The sequence below is a fragment of the Schistocerca americana genome, chromosome 6, assembly GCF_021461395.2.
Source record: "Schistocerca americana isolate TAMUIC-IGC-003095 chromosome 6, iqSchAmer2.1, whole genome shotgun sequence".
NCBI classification, from domain to species: domain Eukaryota; kingdom Metazoa; phylum Arthropoda; class Insecta; order Orthoptera; family Acrididae; genus Schistocerca; species Schistocerca americana.
Genome location: NC_060124.1, coordinates 77658689 through 77681934, shown reverse-complemented (window position 1 = coordinate 77681934; position 23246 = coordinate 77658689). Strand labels below are relative to the sequence as shown.

General features: G+C 39.5%; 1 protein-coding gene across 1 annotated transcript in view; it reads left to right on the top strand.

Moving 5' to 3' along the window:
* The window catches only part of LOC124619329 (activin receptor type-1), an 89877-nt gene that overhangs the window by 19211 nt on the left and 47420 nt on the right, over positions 1–23246 (top strand). The window contains exon 4 of the mRNA XM_047145638.1: positions 9728–9954. Within this exon, the coding sequence (XP_047001594.1) occupies positions 9728–9954 (227 nt within the window). The remainder of the gene's footprint in view (positions 1–9727; positions 9955–23246) is intronic.

The following is a 23246-nucleotide window of genomic DNA, read 5'->3' as shown; positions in this document are numbered from 1 at the left end:
AAAACTGTGGCCGTTGCTGGTGGTTTGTAGACTATGTACTTGTGTATTTATCGGGGGGGAAAAAATCAAACAATACTTCAAAAAAAAGGGGCATAACACAGTAGGTAATAGTCTACAGTAATGAACACAGTACAAGCAAACGTTTTATTGACCCTCACTGTAGTGTTGGTTATACAAAACTTGCCCTCCTTTTGTACTTCTTCAAAAGGGCTAAATCTTTTTAACTCATTTCTGAAATTGTTGAAGATATTTTAAATCCATCTTTGCAACTAAAAGAATATGTATATTTTTGTCACCAAGTGCTTTTTTAAAATATCATCAGTGGTCTGAAGTGACACATATTTACAATCTGGCTTGCTTTCTGTATCTAAAAACAGTTTATTACAAAAGCTGTTTATGTTACTTACGATGTATTATATCTGATTTTTGCTCACATCAGAAATGCTGTCTGCTTTCACATTTTTTAGGTATTTCCTCATTTATCACTGTTGTTTCTTTTACTGCAGTTACAAATATGGATTTAAAATACTTTCGATTATTATAAAGCATCTATGGGCAATGTGGTCAAACAACTAGAGAATTTTTTTGTGAAACTTTATTTCAAATTTCTTAGCTCAGTTTTTAGTACAGTGTGGTCCACAGTTGGAATACTGTCTGGAATTGTATCAATTATCCCTTTGTACACTGTTGTTTACATTCTTGTTTGCGTACTGTTCATATGTCACTTTTGACAAACTAGGTATTTCACGATACAGTTGTATAAGTGTGGTGTGCGTACTGTAAGACCTTCGGTACACACACCATCAGATTATTTGACTTGTCGCTCTAACGAAGTAGGCGAGTGTGAGCAATATGTCTCGTGGTCTTATTGTGGCGTCCATTAGGTGAGACGATAGAAATGCCACTTGCACGCTTAGAGTAGCAGATTGACGGTGACCAACTTTAAACAGAACTTGATTAATTTTCACACACATTTATTAAAATAATAAAAAGGCATAGATATTATGTAACTTGATTCTGGATGCTGTTTACAATTGACAATCTGAAGTTCCTTTGGTCTTAGTACGTTAATCTTATTCTCACATATCTCTGATACTTGACAAAGTGTCTATTCATTTATCTTCATGGCTATGTACAGGAATATGATAATCTTATTAGGCACAGACTGAAACTTGACTATAGACTGGTACAGACTAATGCAGACTGACTAATCAGAGGTCTGTACACTCGTTATAATACCTCACGCGTTCAGGTATCACTGCGCGAGTGTGATCCGCAAGGAGAAAAGGTTCTACGTTAGCAGCAATCTCATTGCCTGCGTTACATATTAATACGCGGATCGGCGGAAGCAGAATTTGGTCCGTCTCTAAGACAGTGCCATTTCGTAGTGCGGAGATGGACGAGCGCTGCGCCTGCGCTGTTGTGCTTAGCGGGGCGCGCTCTAGTGAGAAAGTTGTGTACACGCTGACTACACAGAACTATGTACACAACAATAAGTTTTTCGATGTGGTTGTTGGTCCAGTCTCTTCGTTAGACTTGTAGCAACGGAAACTTGCTGTCACCTGAAAACCACTCATTTATCAGTGGTGAGTTTTGAGTAACTTGTATATTTCCCTTGTTGCCATGTTAAAATTTTTTTCTTTTGGCAAAAAAAAAAACCTCACAAACATACTAATGCAGTTGTGATTGCCACAGAATCCTTGAACACTGGTTTGTTAAATGAGGACAGTTCAGATCAAATGTTTATGAAAAACTACATTCTTGGTATAAAAATAAATGTACCTTGTTGCAAAGCCACACTAATTCTCATTTCACCAGCTATCTCTCGGACTCTTAAAACATTACATTATTCCATTGCAGAAGTCTACAGCTACTCATATATCACAGTAATAAGAAAATTTCGCATGTTTATCATGTAGCAAAATACTCTCCACTTTAAATGCCATCATTCATCAAAATCTTGTTTTGATATTTCGAACTGTTTGAGGCACAAGGGAGATTGTGAATATTTCTTTCTCACACCTGTGCGAGCAGAAGCGAACACATTATATACAATCCATTTTCTCAGGATTGTCTGCAGCTTGTGGTCTAGCAGCTAGCATTGCTGCCTCTGGATCATGTGGTGCCAGGCTCGATTCCCGGCTGGGTTTGAGATCTTCTCCACCCGGGGACTGGGCGTTTTTGTTGTCCTCATCATTTGGGAAAAGTAGCAAGACTGGACAGTGGGAAGATGGGAACTTGTATGAGCACTGACAACCATGCAATTGAGCACCCTACAAACCAAATATTATCATTATTTTCTCAAGATTGGTATTTTCTCGAGATTGAAAGTAACATGTAGTTTGGGTAGACCAAGACAAACGATATCGTTTATGGATTATCTCTGCACTTTAGGGAAAATGGGCTCACAGCTCTTGAAGGAGATGTTGTACTCTCATTTGATGAGAGTCTTAACAAGATTTCTGTTGCGGAAAATGGGTACTGCACTCAGATATTGCCACAAAGTAAACAAACAGGTTGCAATGCACTACTTTCCATCTACATTTTTAGGCCATACCACTGCCACTGATATGTTGGACAGTTTTAAGAAAGAAACTTCAGGCCTGACTGTTACCAACATGCTTAAAGTATCAATGGATGGCCCAAATAACAGCTGGGCTTTCGTGAGGGACTTACGTCTTGAGCTGAAGATTATTCACGTGGACAATGCATCAACTTTTAATGATGTGGGGTCTTTAGTCTCCACACAGTTTGTCAGATTTTCAAGACTGCAGCCCTTAAAGACTAACTGATATATTATCTGCCATGAAATTGGTATGTGATGTACAAGTTGATGATGAAGCTAGTGTTATTCCTGCCAAATAAATTAACTTAGGTCATGCTGTATGGTTTGAGCTGAGAAATTTGAAAGTGTCTGCCAAGGATATTTAAATTTTCAGAGCCGAGTGCAGGGAGTTTGTGATCATAATTTGCTCAGTCCTCCTCCTAAAGCCACTGTTGAAGTATAACATTTGTAGATACATAAGCTTTTGTGATCCAGCTGTGATAAGTAGTAGTCAGGAACTAGGAACAGTAGAATCTCAAACACCTTGCACAAATTGATACTGAATTGGATGAGCACTAACAACTGTGATTAAGTTAAGAAGGAATTCACACAATTTCTTGGTAAACAAGAATATTTGGATCTCCGTGCAAGCTACAAGAGAAGTTAGACTAGAATTAATCACTTTTGGAGGACTACCAGCATTTGCATGGCTTTCTTCAAAAGGTTCTCATTATGATTGATGGTCAAGCCATTGTAGAGCAAGGTTCTTTCATTAGTAAAGAGTGTATGATAGTCAACTAAGAAACAGAGTCAAGTATGTCAATTATATGATGACCTGAAATCAGCTGACGGTTTCTTCAAGATTTTTGTTGACAAGAGAATAGTTCTGGACTATTGCAGTACTCAAGATCAGTATGGCGAAGCTTTAAAGCAGAAGGGTAGACAGAAGGGATCCATTGTCCAGCATGTTAATGAACTGAAGGGCAGAATGTCACAGATACTTGCAGAGAGGGCCACTGAACTGAGTGGAATTGATGAAGAGATTGCTTCTCCCACAAAGAAATTTTGACTGGTTTCATTGATTGATTTTAATTGTTTGTTTTTACTTTTTATTTTTGGCAAAACACTTAGTATTGTTTGGCAGGGAAAATGTCACTGTAAATACTCCAGTACTGTCTTTCTTATTTTTGAAACCTTAATGTTATGTTATGCAACATATTCCTTTTATGTTTTCTGTTCAGTCTGATGCATTATCTTTCCTGGAAAGTTCATAAATCCTGTGCTGGACAAGGAGCAAAAACTTGTTGTTAATTCAGAGTTCAAGTTAAATCTTTAATAAAAGCAGAAAACCTTTAACTAAAGTCGCTTTTACTCACGCAACTTACCTGTTTACTTATCCTCCAGATCATAAATCTTCTAAAGGAGACAATAAAGTGGTGTTCATTCAAAATTAGAATTAAAAACAACCAATCTAGGTGGCACAGTGGTTAGCACACTGGACTCTCATTCAGGAGGACAACAGTTCAAACCCACATCCAGCCATCATGATTTAGGTTTCTCGTGATTTCCCTGAATCACGTCTCACAAATGCTGGGATGGTTCCTATGAAAGGGCATGGCTGTCTTCCTTCCCCCTCCTTCCCTAATCCGATGGGGCCAATGACTTCATTATTTGGTCCCCTCCCCCAGATCGACCAACCAACTAATTGAAAACATGTTCAGAAGTGCAGAAGTCGTTACATTTTTTTGTTAACTTGCCATTTTCCTTACTCTTGACATCTCTAAATTTGTCATGAAAAATTGCTAAAACTGTGTCTGGAAATCAGTGAAAAAAAAGGGAATTTCAATTTTGGAAGCTTGTGGCAACCCTGAATATTCACCTGCCATTTCCTCCAGTTACACAACACATGTTCACCACTTTCATAATTTCACCATTTTCATCAGAATAAAATATATGGCAGGAGTAATCTGAAACCAAGAACTTGATTCAAAACCATTACACTGTGCACATATTTTGTTTTGTCTGGTGGATCTAGTGATGTGTTTTCTACACAAATTGTCAACTAAGAAATTTCAAGATTCTCACTGGTCATTCACAAAGTGTTGTGTCAATAAGTTGGAAGTGAAGTTGCTGACATTCATAGAGTGAGCAACATAAAATCAAACCCACAACGAGACCACCACTTGACACAATTTATGAAAAACTCTCACACAATTAGTACAACTAGCAGATGTAAATATTAATACTGATTTTTGCTGCTGTTTGCCAGGTGGTTGTGTATCAGGACAGTATTACATTACATTTCATTGCAGTGCAGTAGTGCTTGTGTAAAATACTTATTCAGTTCAGGACATTTGTTATTTGTATTTGGCACTGGTTTTATGAAGGACTATCTTTCCTTTGGTTGATGACAGTTGCTTAGGCTTTATAAGTAGTCAATCTGTATCTACAGTTCTCTTTAATATTAGTTTCTTCTCCAGTGTTTCATTTGCTAGACAGGAATGTAATGGTGGTGGTGGTGGTGGTGGTGGTGGCAGCAGCAGCGACTAGTAATGATATAGGTTCTCCTTGTAGGTCTAGTAAAAATTTCAGTGTTTTTGAGTCAGTCCTATTCTGTTTGTGACAGGCTGTTTTTACCATAAGCTTGTTTTGTTTGCATATTAATTCGGAGGGCGTATTCTGTGCATTTCAAAAAGACTATGAGCTTTCAGTTTTTCTATGAATGTCTCATCAGTTCTCTAATTTGATTTCTTCCTATGTACTCTGTCACTATTTGTGTTCCAACATCTATATTTATGTTCTGTTGGAGGCTGTCCTAATTTCAGAGCTGTCTGTAATGTGTGAGATAGGCCATGTCATTCTCTCAGATATTGTTCATGTACATCCTGTAGAGGAGTGTCAGTGTCGTGTTCGAGACACTTGGTGTCTGCCCTTGGAAACAGCTTGCTTTTAGGTCTACACCTGTTGTGCTGAAACCTCACTTTGATTTGTATTAAGTAATGACCTGAGTCAAAAACTCCTTTTTGTGCCTTTCAGGTGTATTTTCCTCCTGGAAACTGCAACAGTGTCGGTTTGAAATTCCCCTTGCAAATGCCTTGATTTCCTCCCCCCCCCCCCCCCCCCCTCCTCCCCCCATGATCTTGCAAAGTTTGTGGATATGAGTTTCAAATAAGACTTTGCAATGTTACTGACCCATCTGATGCTGCCTCATTCTCATGGAATTTCATAAATCTAATCTTTCAGGGGTTACTAAGCTATCAAATGGTTAATAGTGACGCATTGCAACACAATCAATTTTACTTTTTCAGTCAATTCATATATACTGTTAGTAAACATGTCACATAAACCAGCCTGCTGGTAATGTATTATAAACTTCACAACACAGATCAGTAAGCTGCACATGCTGCAAGTGGTTTCTAAGCTTGTAAGAACTGACCTAGAACTTTGCAAGATTGCTGCAAGACCATGACCGCCTGGCATGTTACTTTATAGCTGCTGTACTCGAAGGCCTATCTGCGACCCAGCATCTTTTGTATATGGTGAATAAAAACTATCCTTTTCATAATATTGTCATTATTCTATCCTGGATTTTCCATTTTTGACTGAAGACTATAAGCTGCCCGACAGTGTGACTGCCTGTACCTTGCAATACTGACTAGAAGAATAAAACAGTGTGAAGTCGAGGCTAGAATAACAACAATATTAGGAAAAGGAAAGATTGCTACTCACCATAAAGATGGCACGTTGGGCTGCAGACAGACACAATAAAGAGACTGTTATACATTGAGCTTTTGGACAAAACCTTCTTCAGGAGAGAGAACATACACAAACATTCCGCAAGCAAGCACACCTCTCACACACACACACACACACACACACACACACACACACACACAAACACAAACACACTGACTATATCTGGAGATATGTGTATGCGGTGTGCTTGCTTTTTTTGTGTGTGTGTGTGTGTGTGTGTGTGTGTGTGTGTGTGTGTGTGTGTATTTTCTTTTCTTTCTTTTCTTTTTTTTTCTGAAGCAGGTCTTGGCTGAAAAGTCAACATGTAATAGTCTTTTCATTGTGTCTGTCTCCAACTCAGCATGTCATCTGTATGATCAGCAGCAATCTGTCCTTTTCATAATATCTTTGACTACAAGAGTAGATTGTTCATCACAGCCATTGTGACTGTCCACTCGATCTCACTCAGGAGGCGTCTGGAGTCAGTTAAAATATGGTGAGCTAGCTAGTTGAATTCTAGTGTGTGTTCAGTGTAAGTAGTGAACCGGATTAAAAATAAAGTGATAAAAATTCCACCATTCTCATGGGTAAGTGGCTAATTCACAGTGGTAACAAGAGATCCCGTAGAAGTGATTCACAGAGTGCCTCTTCTCCTTCGAAAGCAGGAAATTGGGAAAAAAGATTAGAACACATTTCTTGTAGTGGCCATTTTCGCAGCAGCTGTATATAAATTGCAGTTGTTTCCAAGAAAATGCAAAATGCAAAAAAGGCATTTTCTTTGAAACAACTGCAATTAAAAAGATTGTAATTTAATCAAAATACTTTCTTCTTTCACATCTTCTTCTGTTCCTATTAGCACTACACTCAAAACCAAAGTATGTAAATATCAAATTGATTTTGTAATGTTAAGATGTACTAGCATTTGTTTGAATAATGAGGAATGATCACAATAGGGTTTTTGTTTCGATATTTTAGCCAACTTAGCTTGAAACTTATAACTAAAAGACAGACCTGCAGGCATAATCCATACTGTGTAAGTAAACTTATGAAACTTTGTAAGCTTAATGAGCAACAACTACAAGAAAATGTTTGATTGCTCTAAAAACATATATCAGACCCTAGAAGTGTCCAAAGCTCATCATTAGAGGTATCCTACTTAATTGCTAGATACAAATCACCCCACATTGTTGGTGAGAAATTCTTTTCATAGCCATCAGAATGTGTGAAATAAAGCGTGGAGAAAGGTTTAGATTTTAAACATTAACACAAAACATATAAAATGCGAGAGGTACAATACAGTTAAGTAAACTTGTGTCACCAAAAGCTGTGTAATTATAAAACGGAAAATAAATAGTATTTTACGAGGGGGAAGTTTTAACATGTGTGGGGATTCTGAAAGTTCACCAAGAATGTTATAGAAAGTTGAATCTTGTAATTGGGATAATTAATAAACTAATGTTATTTTAGGAAAAGTACACATCTGTGGAAACTGGAAAATTGTGGTAACAAAATTAAAACGCAGGATTTTATACATAATTATATCTTAAGATTGGAACATTGTACAACATGAAAATTCTGAGTACAAATAACTTTTAAAATATTGCATTTTCAAAAAAAGTTAAATATTTGCTCAAAAGATGTGAACAAGGATTTTCAAATAAACTGTGTAAATCTTAAATCAAAGAATTTCTAGTGTATTTGAATTTTGATGTGCACGTGGTTTACAGGCATTGTTTTCATGTGAACTGAATAGATTGTTGTCATCAGAAATTGGTAAACTGTGCTTTGAATAATGAAATTTAGTTAAGTGCTGCATGAATAGGAATTTGGCAACTTTGTATATACATGGTGTAAGCATTAGGTGTGTATATGAAAACAAATTTTTTTATATATTTATTTAAGTAGTAGAATGGTAGCAAGTGGAACTGCCAAACTTGCTATAAGTCTACAAGATGCCCTCCATTTTCATTTGTCCTGGTGTGCTAGTTGGATGCCTACAATTGATATGTGTTTTTTAGTCCTACCCACCTAGACATTATGATCACTCGATAAGATTTTGATGCTGTTTGTTGGGATATTGATGATGATGGTCTCTTGAGTTCTCAGAAACAGCTTTCTGTTCAGGTTATCTTATTATTTATGTTGATCAAGGCATTCACTTTGCTGCTTCATTTCACTGCAAGTACAAAAATTATTCCAGATGCAGAATTAAAGTTGAGTACTGAATTTACAATCATTTTACTTACTTCGGAGGCTGAACCAGGTATGGTTGGCATTCCATTGATCCTTATGGCTCGTTTTCCCATATATGTTCTGTAGTTTTCTGAATCAAAATGGGAAACGTGTGTCCTGTAGAACTATGATTTGAATTTGGAATTTGCCAAGTATGTGTAAGCTATTTAACTCATACAATTTTCAGTAGTGTGCTGACATCAGTTATGCCTAAAAAGGGAGTTTGATATGCTTTGATCCTTCTCAGCATGATCATCCATGTCTCTCAGAGCCCAATGATTGCATGTATTTAGGGTGTGAGGTTGTTGCTGTGATGGTGTTTGTTCCATTGTGCCACAGTTAGAAGCTGAAAATACATGCAAGAGGTGATTATTTGGTGTGATGATGAAATTACAGCTCGAGTGTTGAGATTGACAATTGCCTCCAGATATCCTCCAGCTAACTACTTTTTAATGGATTCTCTGTACATAAATCCTTATCCTTTATTCAGACTTGGATTGTCCTTCATAATGTGTTATATTTTTTTCTTCATAAATTTTGTAACCTTATATGACTGCTTTATATAAATATATTATTACATCATCATAGTTATGTTTATCACACATCACTTTTGAATCAGAATTACATAAATATTTGAAATTGGTTCTGATGTTACGCCTTGTGAAAACATGTTCAACACTGCTATTCAGAGTGATTCAGTGAGAGTGTTTCCCAATAATGCAAATGTTCTGTAATATTTTACAGGAAAGTTGGTACATTGCTGCTCTTTAGTTTACCAACTCCAGTGAGTTTTAGCCCTTATCTTCTCATTATTATTAAAATTTTTTTTGATGTTGTAAAGTTAAGTCTGTGCTTACGTATTCTTAAATATTAGGTTTCTTTTGCCCAAGTATCATTGAAAAAAATGAACATTTTGAGTCTGTAGTATGGCAGTTTCTTTTCCTTTTGGCAAAAGATTCTTTTATATTTCAGGCACAAAACAAAAAGTCTGCAGCAAGTTAATATTGCTTTTTCAAAGGAGACTCCATATTCAGTAGGAACCAAATCTTTTTGCAGTTCTACTTTTGTTTTCAATTTTTATTTCTATAAACTAAGTGATTACATGGTTAATTTCTTATTTCTTTGTTTCCAGTTATCTTGCTGCTCAATTTTATGCACCTTTTGTAATATGTATGATGTTTCTATGATCCATCAACGGTAATTATTGCTTTACAGAAAAAGTTCCACATGATGTTAGCAACGTAGGTTACATAGTGAAGCTGGCCCTCGCTATTCTGGGACCTGTCCTTGCTTTGGGTGCTATTGGGACAATAGTTCTCTTCTTGATGAGGAGAACACATCGCAAAAGATTGATGGCAGCCCGAGCTATGGCAGACCATGATCCATTCTATGCATCAGATGAAGTTCTCCGAGCAACTGCAGCTGGGGACAGCACGTTGAGGGTATATCCTATTACTCTATTAACATTGTAAAATTGTATAAATTATGAAAAGTTAAAGGCAATGATTCTAAAATGAGGAAGGCACCATTAGGACCAAGGTAGATTTTCTTAGACTAACTTGTTACTTTCATTGATACAGGTCATCCGTACATGTAAATGCTGCAGATGAAAGTTTGTCTTGGCGAAGAATCTGTCATTTTTTTATCTTTGTCCTGCTGACAAGTTGCACTTTGTAGCAGTTTGATGAATGGATCTGGGAATGACCTGTATCACATAAAGAAATCGATTATCTTAAGAAGGCACACAAAGTGACCCAGATGGTGTCTTTCTCCAGTGTAATTACAGGTGGTCACAGTTCCCTAAAACATCATATCTTCAATTATGTAATGAATCTAGTTAGACTAACAGGGCAAAAGGTATAGCCAATTTTTATCTTTGAAGTTCAAAGCTTTCAATTTCAGCACTCAAAGAGAAGTATGGAAAACATTGTAGAATGTTGTCAAGGAAAACACTACATCAATTGGAACTCTTGGACATTTTTATGGAAGAAGAAGAAGAAGAAGAAGAAGAGAACAGTGCATCCAGATATTGTTCAACTGATTGTTGAACATAGATCAAATTGAAGTTGAGTTCAAGAAAAAAGGCAGTGAAGACAGGCACAATGAAAAGACTGTTACACATTGAGGTTTCAGCCAAAGACTTTGTCAGAAAAGAAAACACACACAGACATTCACACAAGCAGGCACACCTCATGCAAAGATAACTACTGTCTCCCACCAGTGCGGCCAGAATGCAGCTCTCACGTTGAATGAACACAGCAATCTGGAATGGGTGGGGAAGGGGGAGATATAGCAGGGTTTGAAGATATTTAAAGTATTGCTTCATGAAATAGAGTGAGAGGGGGAGGGAGAGCCCCAACCACTCGCCCACCCCCAACCTCTCCTGCTCCCTTCAGCACAGACCCAGTCACACTTACACAGTTCAGGCTGCATACTTGTGCCTTGTGTTCCACAGTGAATGTCGAAAAAGCACAAGTGACATACATAAGTAACAAATACTTAAATGTTTCACCTAATCAAAATTGAAACTGAGATTCACTTATATAAACCGTGTGTTCAATAATGGTCCTCGAGTGATAATACTTATTGTTACAAATTGCATATCAGTGAAGTGACTGCTCCTCCGCCCCCCCCCCCCCCCCTCCCCCCCTCGCCCACTTCGAATCACCCATCTTTGGGGTATGTCAGATCAATCACTTCTTAGATTCTTGTGCTCTCTTTTCCTCCCAGTAGTTCTTCATTCTATCTGAATTCTTCTTTCTTTCCTCCACTGATATCTGAATCAGTTTCCTGGTGTTGATCTTAACTTGCAACCTCTTAGTGTTTTTTTTAAAAAGATGTCAAAGATTTGTTTCGTTAGTCTGTCTGGATTTATTTGGGTTATGTGTCCATAAAAAATTTATCCTCCTTTTCCTCATGGTTTCTGAGTGTCTCTCCAACTTTCCATAGAGGGCTTCATTTCTATAGAAAACTTATTTGTTACTTTGGAATTTGGGACCCATGATCTTCCTCAAAATTTCTCTCATCTTGATTTCCAGTTTCTCCATTTCCCCTTTCATCCCCATGACTAGTGTCTCTGCTGCATAGAGTGCTTCCAGCTTAATTACTGTGTTATAATGCATTATTTTGGTGTTCCGAGAGAGAGCTTTGTTATTGTATGTGTTTTTGGTTTTCTGGAAAGCTAGTTCCATTTTGGTCCTTCGTGCTTCCATTGCTCTCAACTACAATGTTGTTCCATTCAATCAGTTCCCCTAGGTACTTGAAACTCCTAACCACCTCTATTTTTTGAGCTCCTACTTTAATTCTCTTAGGAGTATCTAGTATATTCATCATAATCTTCGTTTTTGTTTTCGTAACAAAACTTAAGTTCTGCCCTCTGTGCCTACTCTTTAGCTTCCTCCCACATTTCTACAAGCAGTGCCATGTCATCAGCAAATGCCAAACACTTAATTGTGATTCCTTTGTTTTTTGCTCCAAATCTTAATCTTCCTCTCTTTCTTGCATTCCATTCCCTCACAACTTTTTCGAGTGCACAGTTAAACAATCCCCTTGTTGGACCCCTGTTCTGATCTCAGAAGGTTCCAATAGTTCACCCATGAATCTGACTTTAGAGGACATATTCATGATCATCTCTTTGATGATGTTTACAGTTTTCCCATCCAGGCTAAACTCATCCACGGTATTGAACGACGACACTCTGTCTATGGAATCGTAGGCTTTTTGGAAGTCTACAAAAGTCACTATATACAATTTTGCCCTCTGCTTCTGATGTGTTAAAATGTTTCTGAGGTTTAAGATCTGTTCAGGGCAGGACCTTCCTTTCCTAAACCCTGCTTGATACTCCCCAGTTTGGCAATCCAACTGAGATTCTGCTCTTTCTGGTAAAGCTCTGGACAATATCTTGTAGGTCGCATCCACCAGGGAAATCCCTCTATAGTTGTTGGGTTCAGATTTGGGACCTTTTTTGTGAAGAGTGTGTATCAGGGCCATTTCCAGTCCTCTGGAATGAGTCCTTCTTCCATATCTCTTCAAAAAGTTTCTGGAGTAAGACAGTTGCATTTTTGCTTGCATACTTCCATAATTCGGCTGTTATCTGGTTTATCCCTGATGCCTTGAAATTTTCCATATGATTTAGTATTGCCTGGATCTCACTTACAGGTGGTGGTTTAGACTCTGGTTTGGGGGATGACTTCGGTCCACCATCGAACGCCATCTTTTGGTGTGGTTGCTCGCAGTTTAGAAGTTCCCTGGAGTATTCTGCTAGTATCTTACTGTTGCCCCTATTAATACAGGGTGGAGCAGAGGGAACACATGTTTTTCACCATTGAATGACTGGGACACGGTTTGATAAAAATAATAAAAACAAGCATTAAGTGATAGATTTTATAATGCAGTTTTGAAATATACATCTTTAATTAGGTTCGAAAAATAATGACTTTGAGATGACATCCTTCTTGCTGGATGCAAATTTGGATCCTCTCCCAATAGTTATGCATGGCTCTCTCCAACATTTCATTCGGCATAGCTTCAATTTCCTGACGAATGGAATTCTTCAGGTCATCAATTGTGCGAGGCTTGTTCACGTAGACTTTTGATTTTAAATATCCCCACAAAAAGAAGCCACATATTGACAAATCAGATGAGCGAGGGGTCCAGTAAACATCACCATATCTCGAAATAACATGTCCTGGGAACATTTGTCGAACTGCTTCCATGGATGCTCTTGCCATGTGAGCTATGCCACCATCCTGCTGAAACCATATTTCTCTCATGTTCACTTGACACCTTTCAAGTTCTGGAAGAAGAAAGTTGTGTAACATTTTAACGTATTGCGCTGATGTCACGGTAACTGCAGTTCCTTCCTCTTCAAAACAATGGGTCCAACAATCCCCATCGTTGAAATGCATCACCACACTGTTACTTTTAAGCTGTGGTGAGGTCTTTGGTGCAATTCATGTGGGTTCTCCGGTGCCCGATACCAACAATTTTGAACTTTGACATAACCATCTACATGAAAATGCGCTTCATCAGTCATGAAGACTGTAGCATCTGCATCTTCTGTAAAAATTTCGTCCATTACGCAACAAAACTCTCTGCGCAACACAAATTCCCCTTCACTAAGCTGCTGGACGATCATTATCTTGTACGGGTGAAACTTAAGATCATCATGTAAGATGCGGTGGAGTGAACGACATGATGTACCCAGCACTACAGCCTGTCGTCTAGCTGATCGTTTTGGACTAGCAAGAACTGCCGTTCTCACTCAGTCTACATTTTCCGGAGTACGAACTGAACAGGGAAGACCAGGTGGTTTCTTTTCATCACAGATCCAGTACTTCTAAATGCTGCAACTCATCGGAGTACAATATTTCGATCAGGCACTGCACCTCGATGTCCAACTCTAAAATTTTGTCGGAAAAGACATTGCACTGGGACTATGGAATCATTGTTTCTGAAGTACTGCTCGGCAACAAACACATGATGCTCTACGCTCCATAGTGACTGAAACTGCGTTGTATGGGCAGTCTGCAAACATTCATTCAAGGTCAGTACCCCCTGTCGTCTCCGCATACTAGTGGTTTAAAAAAATGTGTTTCCTCTGCTCCACACTGTGTTTGCCATGTTCTCCTTTTGGTCGTGAAGTTGGAGAGTTGGGGGGTCATATCTGTTTAGCTTCTCCCTGAAGATCAGATAATAGTTTCTCATGTTGTTCTTAGCAAAGTCATCATTTATCTTCCTGAGCAGTTGGTCTTCTTGCGCCTTCTTGGCTTTCTAGATCTCCTTGGACACCATTTTTCCAGCTCCCACAAAGTGCCAGGCACGCTTGTCCTTTCTGGTTTGCCACATGTTTCACACCTTCTTCCTCAGATCTAGTGGTCTTATCACACTCATCGTTCCACCGCCTGTGCTGCTTCATCCTGGTAACAGGACCAAGCTGCTCTGCCTTGGTTATAAGGCTCTTCTTCATCTGCTTCCAGTCTTGATCTTCTAGGGTGCTGTTTAACTTGTCCCATTCCTGCTCCTCCTCTTTTGTTGGCTCTGGATCATATCTCCGTTGTGCAAGGTTTTTCCTATGAAAGTTACTCTTGGGGCTGATCTTCAGTTTCACTTTAGATTGGTAGTGGTCAGAGTCGATGTCGGCTCTTGTGAGAACCCTAACATTTTGAGTTTCCTTATGAAATTTCCGCTTTATCACGGCATAATCTAACTGGAATTCTCCCTGGAGAGGGTTAGGTGAAACCCATGTCTTCTGCTTTCTTGGCAATTTCTTAAACCTAATTGACTTCAGGACCAAACTGTGTGCCTGGCACAATTCAATGAGCCTGATACCATTGTGGTTCATCCTGTTACGTGCTGGGTATCTCCCCACTATATGCCTGAACCTTTTCTCTCTCCGCACTTGGGCATTAAAATCCCCTAGAAGGATGACATGATGTTTTTTGGATATCTTTTGGATCGTGTCATCTAGTTTGTTCTAGAATAGCTCCACCTTCTCCTTATTCTTTTTGTTGTCAATGTTTATAGGGGCATGAACATTTACAACAATATGTACTTTGTTGGTTGATTTAATTGTGAGTGTGGATAGCCTTTCAGAGGTAGACTCAAAGCTTATAATGGAGCCTAATACTTTCTTGTCAATTATGAAACCTGTCCCAAGGTGGGGAACATTTTTCATAACTCATGTCCCCGTCTTCCCGTAAGTATCCTGAACCCTCCAGATTCAAAGCTGCCCTCATCCAAGAACCTGGTCTCTTGCACAATCGTAATGATGATTGTATGTTCGTTTAATGTGTCCATTAGAGTCTTAAGTTTCCCCACTTTCAGAAGTGGACTTGCATTAAAAGTTGCTAAGTAGTTTGCTTTCCTGTATTTTATTTTGTTTACGGTTCCAAGACGTTCCAATTCATTTTTGTGTGACGTTGCATACTCCCCAGAATCCGAATGTTTGCTTGTGCACTTATGAGCGGTGGATTGACCATCTGGGGTAATTAGTTTCACATCACACTTTTCCATGATTGATAATTCTTAGAGTTCTGAGGGTGACTTTTAGAGCCATAATTTCTTACATCCGAGGTTATTAGCCTCTGAGGATTATTCACAACTGCCCCTTATATGGAGACAGACACTGACCAAAGGCAGCCCAATTTGAGAACAGTCGCTTTTGGATTTTGATTTGATTTTTAATTCCACTAGGCTCTTCCACTCTCTCCACTGTTGGGAAGCATATTCCTCGTCCACCTTAAAGACCGTTGGCCAGGTTTCACCTAGTAACCCTAGGCAGGAGTCCTTACAGGATGCTACCATCCAGAGCCAGATGGACCCAGGTTTTTTAACGAGGCGTTACTCCTCCCTCTCCTCCTTCCTCATCACTTGCAAGATGGCCTCGGCTTGGGACCGGCAATGGCGGAGTTAGCTAAATTTTATTTATTTTTTATTTATTTATTTGTTCATTACATTTAGTTTTTTCACGACTTGTTTTGGGACCGCAGCCCTGGGGCTATTTGTGTATTATACGAATAATGTGACAGCTAAACTTGGCGGAGACGAGGGACGTACTACCAACCTGAACTCTTCAGATCTTTTTCCAGTCAGAACTAGGGAATTCAGGCACCGTAGTAAAGTGCACAATTAGTTGTATAAGTCATGGAAGAGTGAAAAAGATATGGAAAGTTTAATATTGAGTCAAATGTTAGGACTGTAATATACACAGTACTCTTTTGTAGAATTATAAGCGTTATATCTTGGTTGTGCAACACGAATCACAATTTCATTTTCGGCACTGTATTGTGGAGTTAACCTAATTAACTTCATTAAGACCATGGATAAGTGTGTTGGTGTGCACTGCTTGACCCCAGTCATACCGTACTTGAAATGGATTTGTCAGCCTGGCGACATTTATCAGTAATTCTGCAGTAACCTCTATATTAGATTTTAGTACCGCTTGTGCCATGTGTTGTCAATTGATAAAGCCCTTACTGAGTAAGAAGGTTGTAGATGAAGTGCCTATTGTAAGATTGAAGGAGATTCAGTAGCAGTAAAATAACCTTTTCTATGAAGATAAACACTGTAAAACTCCATATTATTGAATTGGCTTCTAAAAAATTCCCACATATAATGAATATTCCTCTGGACACAGGGAAACTGCCATAAGAACAATGTTATTGAACCATATTTTTATGTAATCTTCACTTTTAAAGAATAAAAATGAAACACTCCCAAATTAAGACACTTGTTTAGTGAAATTACTGACGTGTGGGAATTTATTGTTGTTAATTTCATTTTTGACCAGGTTACGATAAAATCCTTACAGAATAAATAATATGCATGATCCGTAGCAGATCATAAGTTGCTCAAAAACTAATTTCACCACATGAATAGTTTGGCCCATAGGTGTCCATTACAAACAACAGGACTAACTCCCACAGCACTTTGGAGCATGAAGAAAGTGGACAAGGGTACACCTGGAATGAAACCTGGATGTGGATCAGCGTTGTTGGTTTCTCCTCAGCAAGAAGTGCTGGTTTCATTTGACACCAGACGACCATCATGAAGTAGGCGAAAGTGGCCAGGGACCAGTGCGCATATCACATATGCAGTACTACAGGTTCAGCAGGGAAGTGTGCCGGCCATGTTTTGTGCAGATATAAAGTACACTTTGGATGCTTCTCATCTATATTGAGGATAGTTTGTGGGTCATGCAGTACCAGAACAGGAATCACTGACTTATTGTCCAAACTTGGTCAACATTTCAGCAGTGGTTTCACGTTTTCAAGATGATGATGCACAAGGCATACTGCCCAACCTTCACCCTCCTGAAGGAGCCAGGAGTCAATAAAATGGAATGGCCTGCCATAACTGGTGACCTGAACATGACGAAGAGCGCTTGGGACCAGTGGAAACTTGCAGTGCAATGTCACAGCAACTCTGTTCACACACTGAATGGTGTCAGAATGACAGCAAGTAAGACTGGCTTGAGCTGCGATATCTCAGTTGCCTTATGGACAGCAGCCATGAAGAATCTGAGCATGTTACAGTGTTTTCACAAATGTGCACTTTCAGACAGATTGTCTTTGGTTTGGTTACTGTTGTGATTTATTCCTCAGTCTTTTATTTCTCTCTCGTAGAGTGTTTTATTTCATATCCTTCTTCTCTTTAGGGTACTGGGATCAATTTAATGAATTCAGTTGACATGTAAAAGTTTGGGTTGGTCCAGAAAGTGTGCAAAGATAGCTGAAGTGCCTAAGCCAACCGGTCATGATAAGTGGGAAACTTGGGTTTGAGTCCCCGCTGACACAAATTTACATATATCTCTGTTGGGTAGTAATTTTCATATCTATTTGCTCTTACTTTCTCCAGAAGTTAATAAAGCTTTTACTTTTTCAGAAGTTAATAATCACACTATTTTCAAATTCTGGTGAAACTTTCCCATCACAAAATGTCATTAATGACCTTTTATATTTCCTGCTCCACCTTCGCTATGATGCCTACGAGTTCTGCTGTGTTCCTTCTGGGGCTGTGCAAAGCAACTGGAAATTCAGATTTGAATCGCCCCTGTCATTTTCTAGCAACAGGTCCTCATTTTTCATAGTTTTCGGTAGAGTGCATGCAGTATTAAATGGCATCCAGCTGCACAGATGATGTGGATGATGTGGTAGAGGAGGGGCAATGGTAGTGAAGGGGTCTCTGTTGCAGATGGTACAGCATGGTAGGGGAGGCTTAGTTCTACAGCTTAAGCCTTCACACAAACGTGTTTCTTGCAGAACCTTTAAGCTACAGTTAGCAAGTCTGCAGTCATGTTAATGGATTAAGCCAGTATGACAAACAATTCAACACATCAGACAGTGAAAAATCCAGGATGGAATGTAACAATATTATGAGAAGGAAAGTTGCTACTCACCATATAGCAGAGATGCTGAGTCGCAGATAGGCACGACAAAAAAACTCTCACAATTAAAGCTTTCGGCCATTAAGGCCTTCATCAACAATACACACACACACACACACACACACACACACACACACACACACACACACACACACACACAGGACTGCAGTCTCAGGCAGTGTAGCTTCGGTTGCCTAAGAGTGCAGTCGTGTGTGTGAGTTGCATTTTTGTGTGTGTGTGTGTGTGTGTGTGTGTGTGTGTGTGTGTGTGTGTGTGTGTGTGTGTTAATGGCCAAAAGCTTTAATTGTGAGTTTTGTTGTGTCTATCCGCGACTCAGCATCTCTGCTATATGGTGAGTAGCAGCTTTCCTTCTCATAATTCAACAACTCAAACATATATTATTAAAAGCACAGTAGGTACAGCATTAATCTGAAGTGCAACTGAGGGAGAAATTTACTTTGGCCTGTACATCTTTCTTCTTCTTCTTTCTTTCATTCTTTATTTATTTCTTCCTCCTCCCCCCCCCCCCCCCCCCCTTCAACAACAACAACAAAAAAATGGAGTTTACGCAATTTCACCTCACTAACATGTTAATACTATTGCTACTGTGACAGTACCCTGAAAAAGTTTACAATTGTGGTCAAGTAAACTTATAAAAAGCTCATGTTCAGTACAAAAATCAGACTATGATTCCCTTAAAGAGTTGCATTTCTTCGTTGAAAAAACCTGTAGTCACTCTGTATCACAGTAGGTAACAATGTTTCACATGTTAGGTATGTTGCAAAATACTCTCCGCTCTGCGTTATATCATTAGCCAAAAATTCCTTTCACTATCTCAAACTGTTTAGGAGATTTGAGGAATGTTGTGAATATTTCACTTTGATTTGCGCGCACAATTGGAAGTAAGTGCACTACATGCAATCAATTTTCCCGAGTGTGGCAGTGGATATAGATCTCGGTCTCAAGTTCTAAAAAAAATTCAGGATGTTAGCTGCATTCTGTACACAGCAGTATGTGATGTAACATGCACCAAACACGAACTCTTAGTGACTGACCTCTGTTTCTCATTTCAAACTATTCGAATTTCATACAGTACCTTGCTAAATATAGAAATATCACAGTAACTATGATGGTTAATGAAATGAAAGGCAGCTTATCAAGAAGCTGACAAGTGAGGCTCTGATATGCATGATAATCAATTTTTTCATTGAATAGTTCCTTTAAAATCATTTCAGAGAAGTTGCAGTGCAACCACATGTGCACACCTCTATTCGTGCACTATAGCTGAAACAGGCAGAGAATGTTTTACTTGTAACAAATGAAGCTCACAGCTCAGTAGCCAACAGGTAACTGAGGTGGCTGCCCCTTTGGAACAGAGGGATGGACTCGCCTAGTAATGAGAATGAGAAAGCATTTGTGAGGATGGGCCAAGTAATTTTGCGCAAGCTCTACCTATGAAATAACTTCAAATAGCCCATGACCAGTGTCGTTTTAAATAAAATAATTCTGTTCATTATGCTGTGTCATTATAAAACAATGAAGCAATTAAATTGCTGACATTTTGACTGACTTGCTGCAGTCCTCTTGAGGGTGGTTAACTGCTGGGTACTGATGAATGTAGTCGCCTCTACACTTTCTGCTTTATCTGATGGTTGCTGACGTCACATATCTGGGACGTCATTGGAAAATTTGAAGAGAGGTGGTTGTAGAGGGACTGGCCATGCAGTAGGCTATTGGCTATGCTACTCTGGTGCCTGGAAGGCAGTTCTGGTAAGTGAATTGTAGGAAATAGTGTATCGGCAGGCTATTTCCTGTGCCACTCTAGACAACTTTGATTGGTGATTGGTAGGCAATTGCAGATTGGCAGCTTGTGTCCAGGGGTAGTGGTTTCCTGCAGCAAAGTGTTAAGGCCACATGGCAGTTCTCTTGTGGCTGCTGTTTATACTGTTAAACCTTAGTCAAATGGTGCTGCTGGCTGGTGAAAATGTGCAGTCTGCCAGACCGGAATTGATGGCAGCCAGGCCGTAGGTAACTTGTAGCCATCCTCCCTGTTCATGCTGTTGATTATTTCAATAGTGTCTGTTATTTTTCACTGCTGCCTCCATGGCTGCCGAGCAAGCACGTGAAGTTCTTGAAGATTGATAGAACGGCCACTTTCCTGATGATGATCAGCTGTAGCTGCCGTGTTGTTCTGTCCGAGTTGTACATAACATCCATGCTCCGACACATGAGTGCTAATAGGTCTTCTGGCCTCACCAAATAGGCTTCACTGTATTCATACCAAAGTTTGTAGATGCTTACAGTGCGGAGAGCAGCACCAGTTGACTCCTGTTTAACAGCAGCCACGAGAGAACTTGGCTTTAATGCTACAGTGCAGAAAAATATTACCCCCTGGATACGAGTTGCTGATTTACTATTGCCTACGAATCACCAAAGAGAGTTGCCTCCCATTACTTACTAGAGCGGCATAGGCAGTAGCCAGCTGATAAGCTATTTCCTACCCATCACCTACTGGAGTTGCCTTCCAATGAGTGACCAGAGTAGCACAGGCAGTAGCCCACTGAACAACCATCCCCATTTACAATGAGATGCCAAAAGTCATGGATGTCACCATGTTAGACCTTCTTTTGCCCAGCATAGTGCAGTAAATCACTGTGGCATAGACTCAACAAGTCATTGGAAGTCCGTGCAAAAATACTGAACGATGCTGCCTCTACAGCCATTTGTAATTGCAAAAGCATTGCCGGTGAATGATTTTGTGCTCAAACTGTTCTCTCAGTAATGTCCCACAAATGTTCAATGGGTTTCAGGCTATGTGATCTGGCTGGCCATATCATTCTCTCAAATTGTTCAGAATGTTCTTCAAACCGATCGTGAGCAATTATGGTCTGGTGACATGGTGCATTATCATTCATAAAAATTTCATTGTTGTTTTGGAATAAGTCTATGAATGGCTACAAATGGTTAATGATTGGTTCAGTTGGACCAGAGGACCCAGTCCATTCCATGTAAACATAGCCACCACAAGCTTGCACAATGCCTTGTTGACAACCTGGATCCCTGGCGTCTTGGAGTCTGCCCACACTTGAACCCTATCACCATCTCTTACCAACCGAAATCGGGACTCACCTGACCAGGCCAGTCATCTAGGTCCCAGCTGATATTTTCATGAGCCCAGGAGAGGTGCTGCAGGCGATGTCGTGCTGTTAGCAAAGTCACTCACGTCAGTCGTCTACTGCCATAGCCCATTAATGCCAAAGTTCACCACACTGTCATAACGGATATGTTCATCATACGTCCCACATTGATTTATGTGGTTAATGTGCACAGTGTTGCTTGTCTGTTAGCACTGACAACTCTATGCAGATGCTGTTGATCTCTGTCGTTAAGTGAAGGCCACTACGTGTCTGTGGTGAGAGGTAATACCTAAAGTCTTGTATTCCCGGCACACTCTAGACATTTAGGATCTTGTAATGTTGAATTCCCTAACAATTTCCAAAATGCAATGTCCCAGGTGTCTAGCTCCAACTACCATTTTGTGCTCAAAGTCTGTTAATTCCTGTTTTGCAGCCATAATCACATCAAAAATCTCTTCATATGAATCACCTCAGTACAAATGACAGCTGTGCCAATGTATTTTTTTCCTTGTGTACATGATACTACCACCATCAGTATATGTGCATTTTGCTGTCCCATGATTTTTGTCACCTCAGTGTATAGCAGCCGCTCTTCAAATTATCCAATGACATCCCAGGTATGCGATGTTGGTAGCCATCTGATAACTGAAATAAACAGTGTGTACGGCAAGATATTCACCAGTATCCAGCAGTTAACCATCCTGAATAGGATAGTAGCAAATTGGTCGGAATGGCAGTTTAGTTGCAGCTATGGCCTTGTTGCTACAAATTCGATCCCTTTTGCTAACTACTTTTAAATATAGAATTTTATATAGGGAAACATTCCACGCAGGAAAAATATATTTAAAAACAAAGATGATGTGACTTACCATACGAAAGCGCTGGCAGGTCGATAGAAACACAAACAGACACATACATACACACAAAATTCTAGCTTTCGCAACCAATGGTTGCTTAGTCAGGAAAGAGGGAAGGAGAGGGAAAGACGAAAGGATGTGGGTTTTAAGGGAGAGGGTAAGGAGTCATTTCAATCCCGGGACCGGAAAGACTTACCTTGGGGGGAAAAAGGGACGGGTATACACTCGCGCACACACACACATATCCATCCGCACATACACAGACACAAGCAGACATTTGTAAAGGCCTTTACAAATGTCTGCTTGTGTCTGTGTTTGTGCAGATGGATGTGTGTGTGTGTGTGTGTGTGTGTGTGTGTGTGTGTGTGTGTGCGCGAGTGTATACCCGTTCTTTTCCCCTAAGGTAAGTCTTTCCGCTCCCGGGATTGAAATGACTCCTTACCCTCTCCCTTAAAACCCACATCCTTTCGTCTTTCCCTCCCCTTCCCTCTTTCCTGATGAGGCAACAGTTTGTTGCCAAAGCTTGAATTTCAGGTGTATGTTTGTGTTTGTTTGTGTGTCTATCGACCTGCCAGCACTTTCGTTCAGTAAGTCACATCATCTGTGTGTGTGTGTGTGTGTGTGTGTGTGTGTGTGTATATATATATATATATATATATATATATATATATATATAATAGAGGGAAACATTCCACGTGGGAAAAATATATCTAAAAACAAAGATGATGTGACTTACCAAACAAAAGCGCTGGCAGGTCGATAGACACACAAACATACACACAAAATTCAAGCTTTCACAACCAACGGTTGCTTCATCAGGAAAGAGGGAAGGACGAAAGGATGTGGGTTTTAAG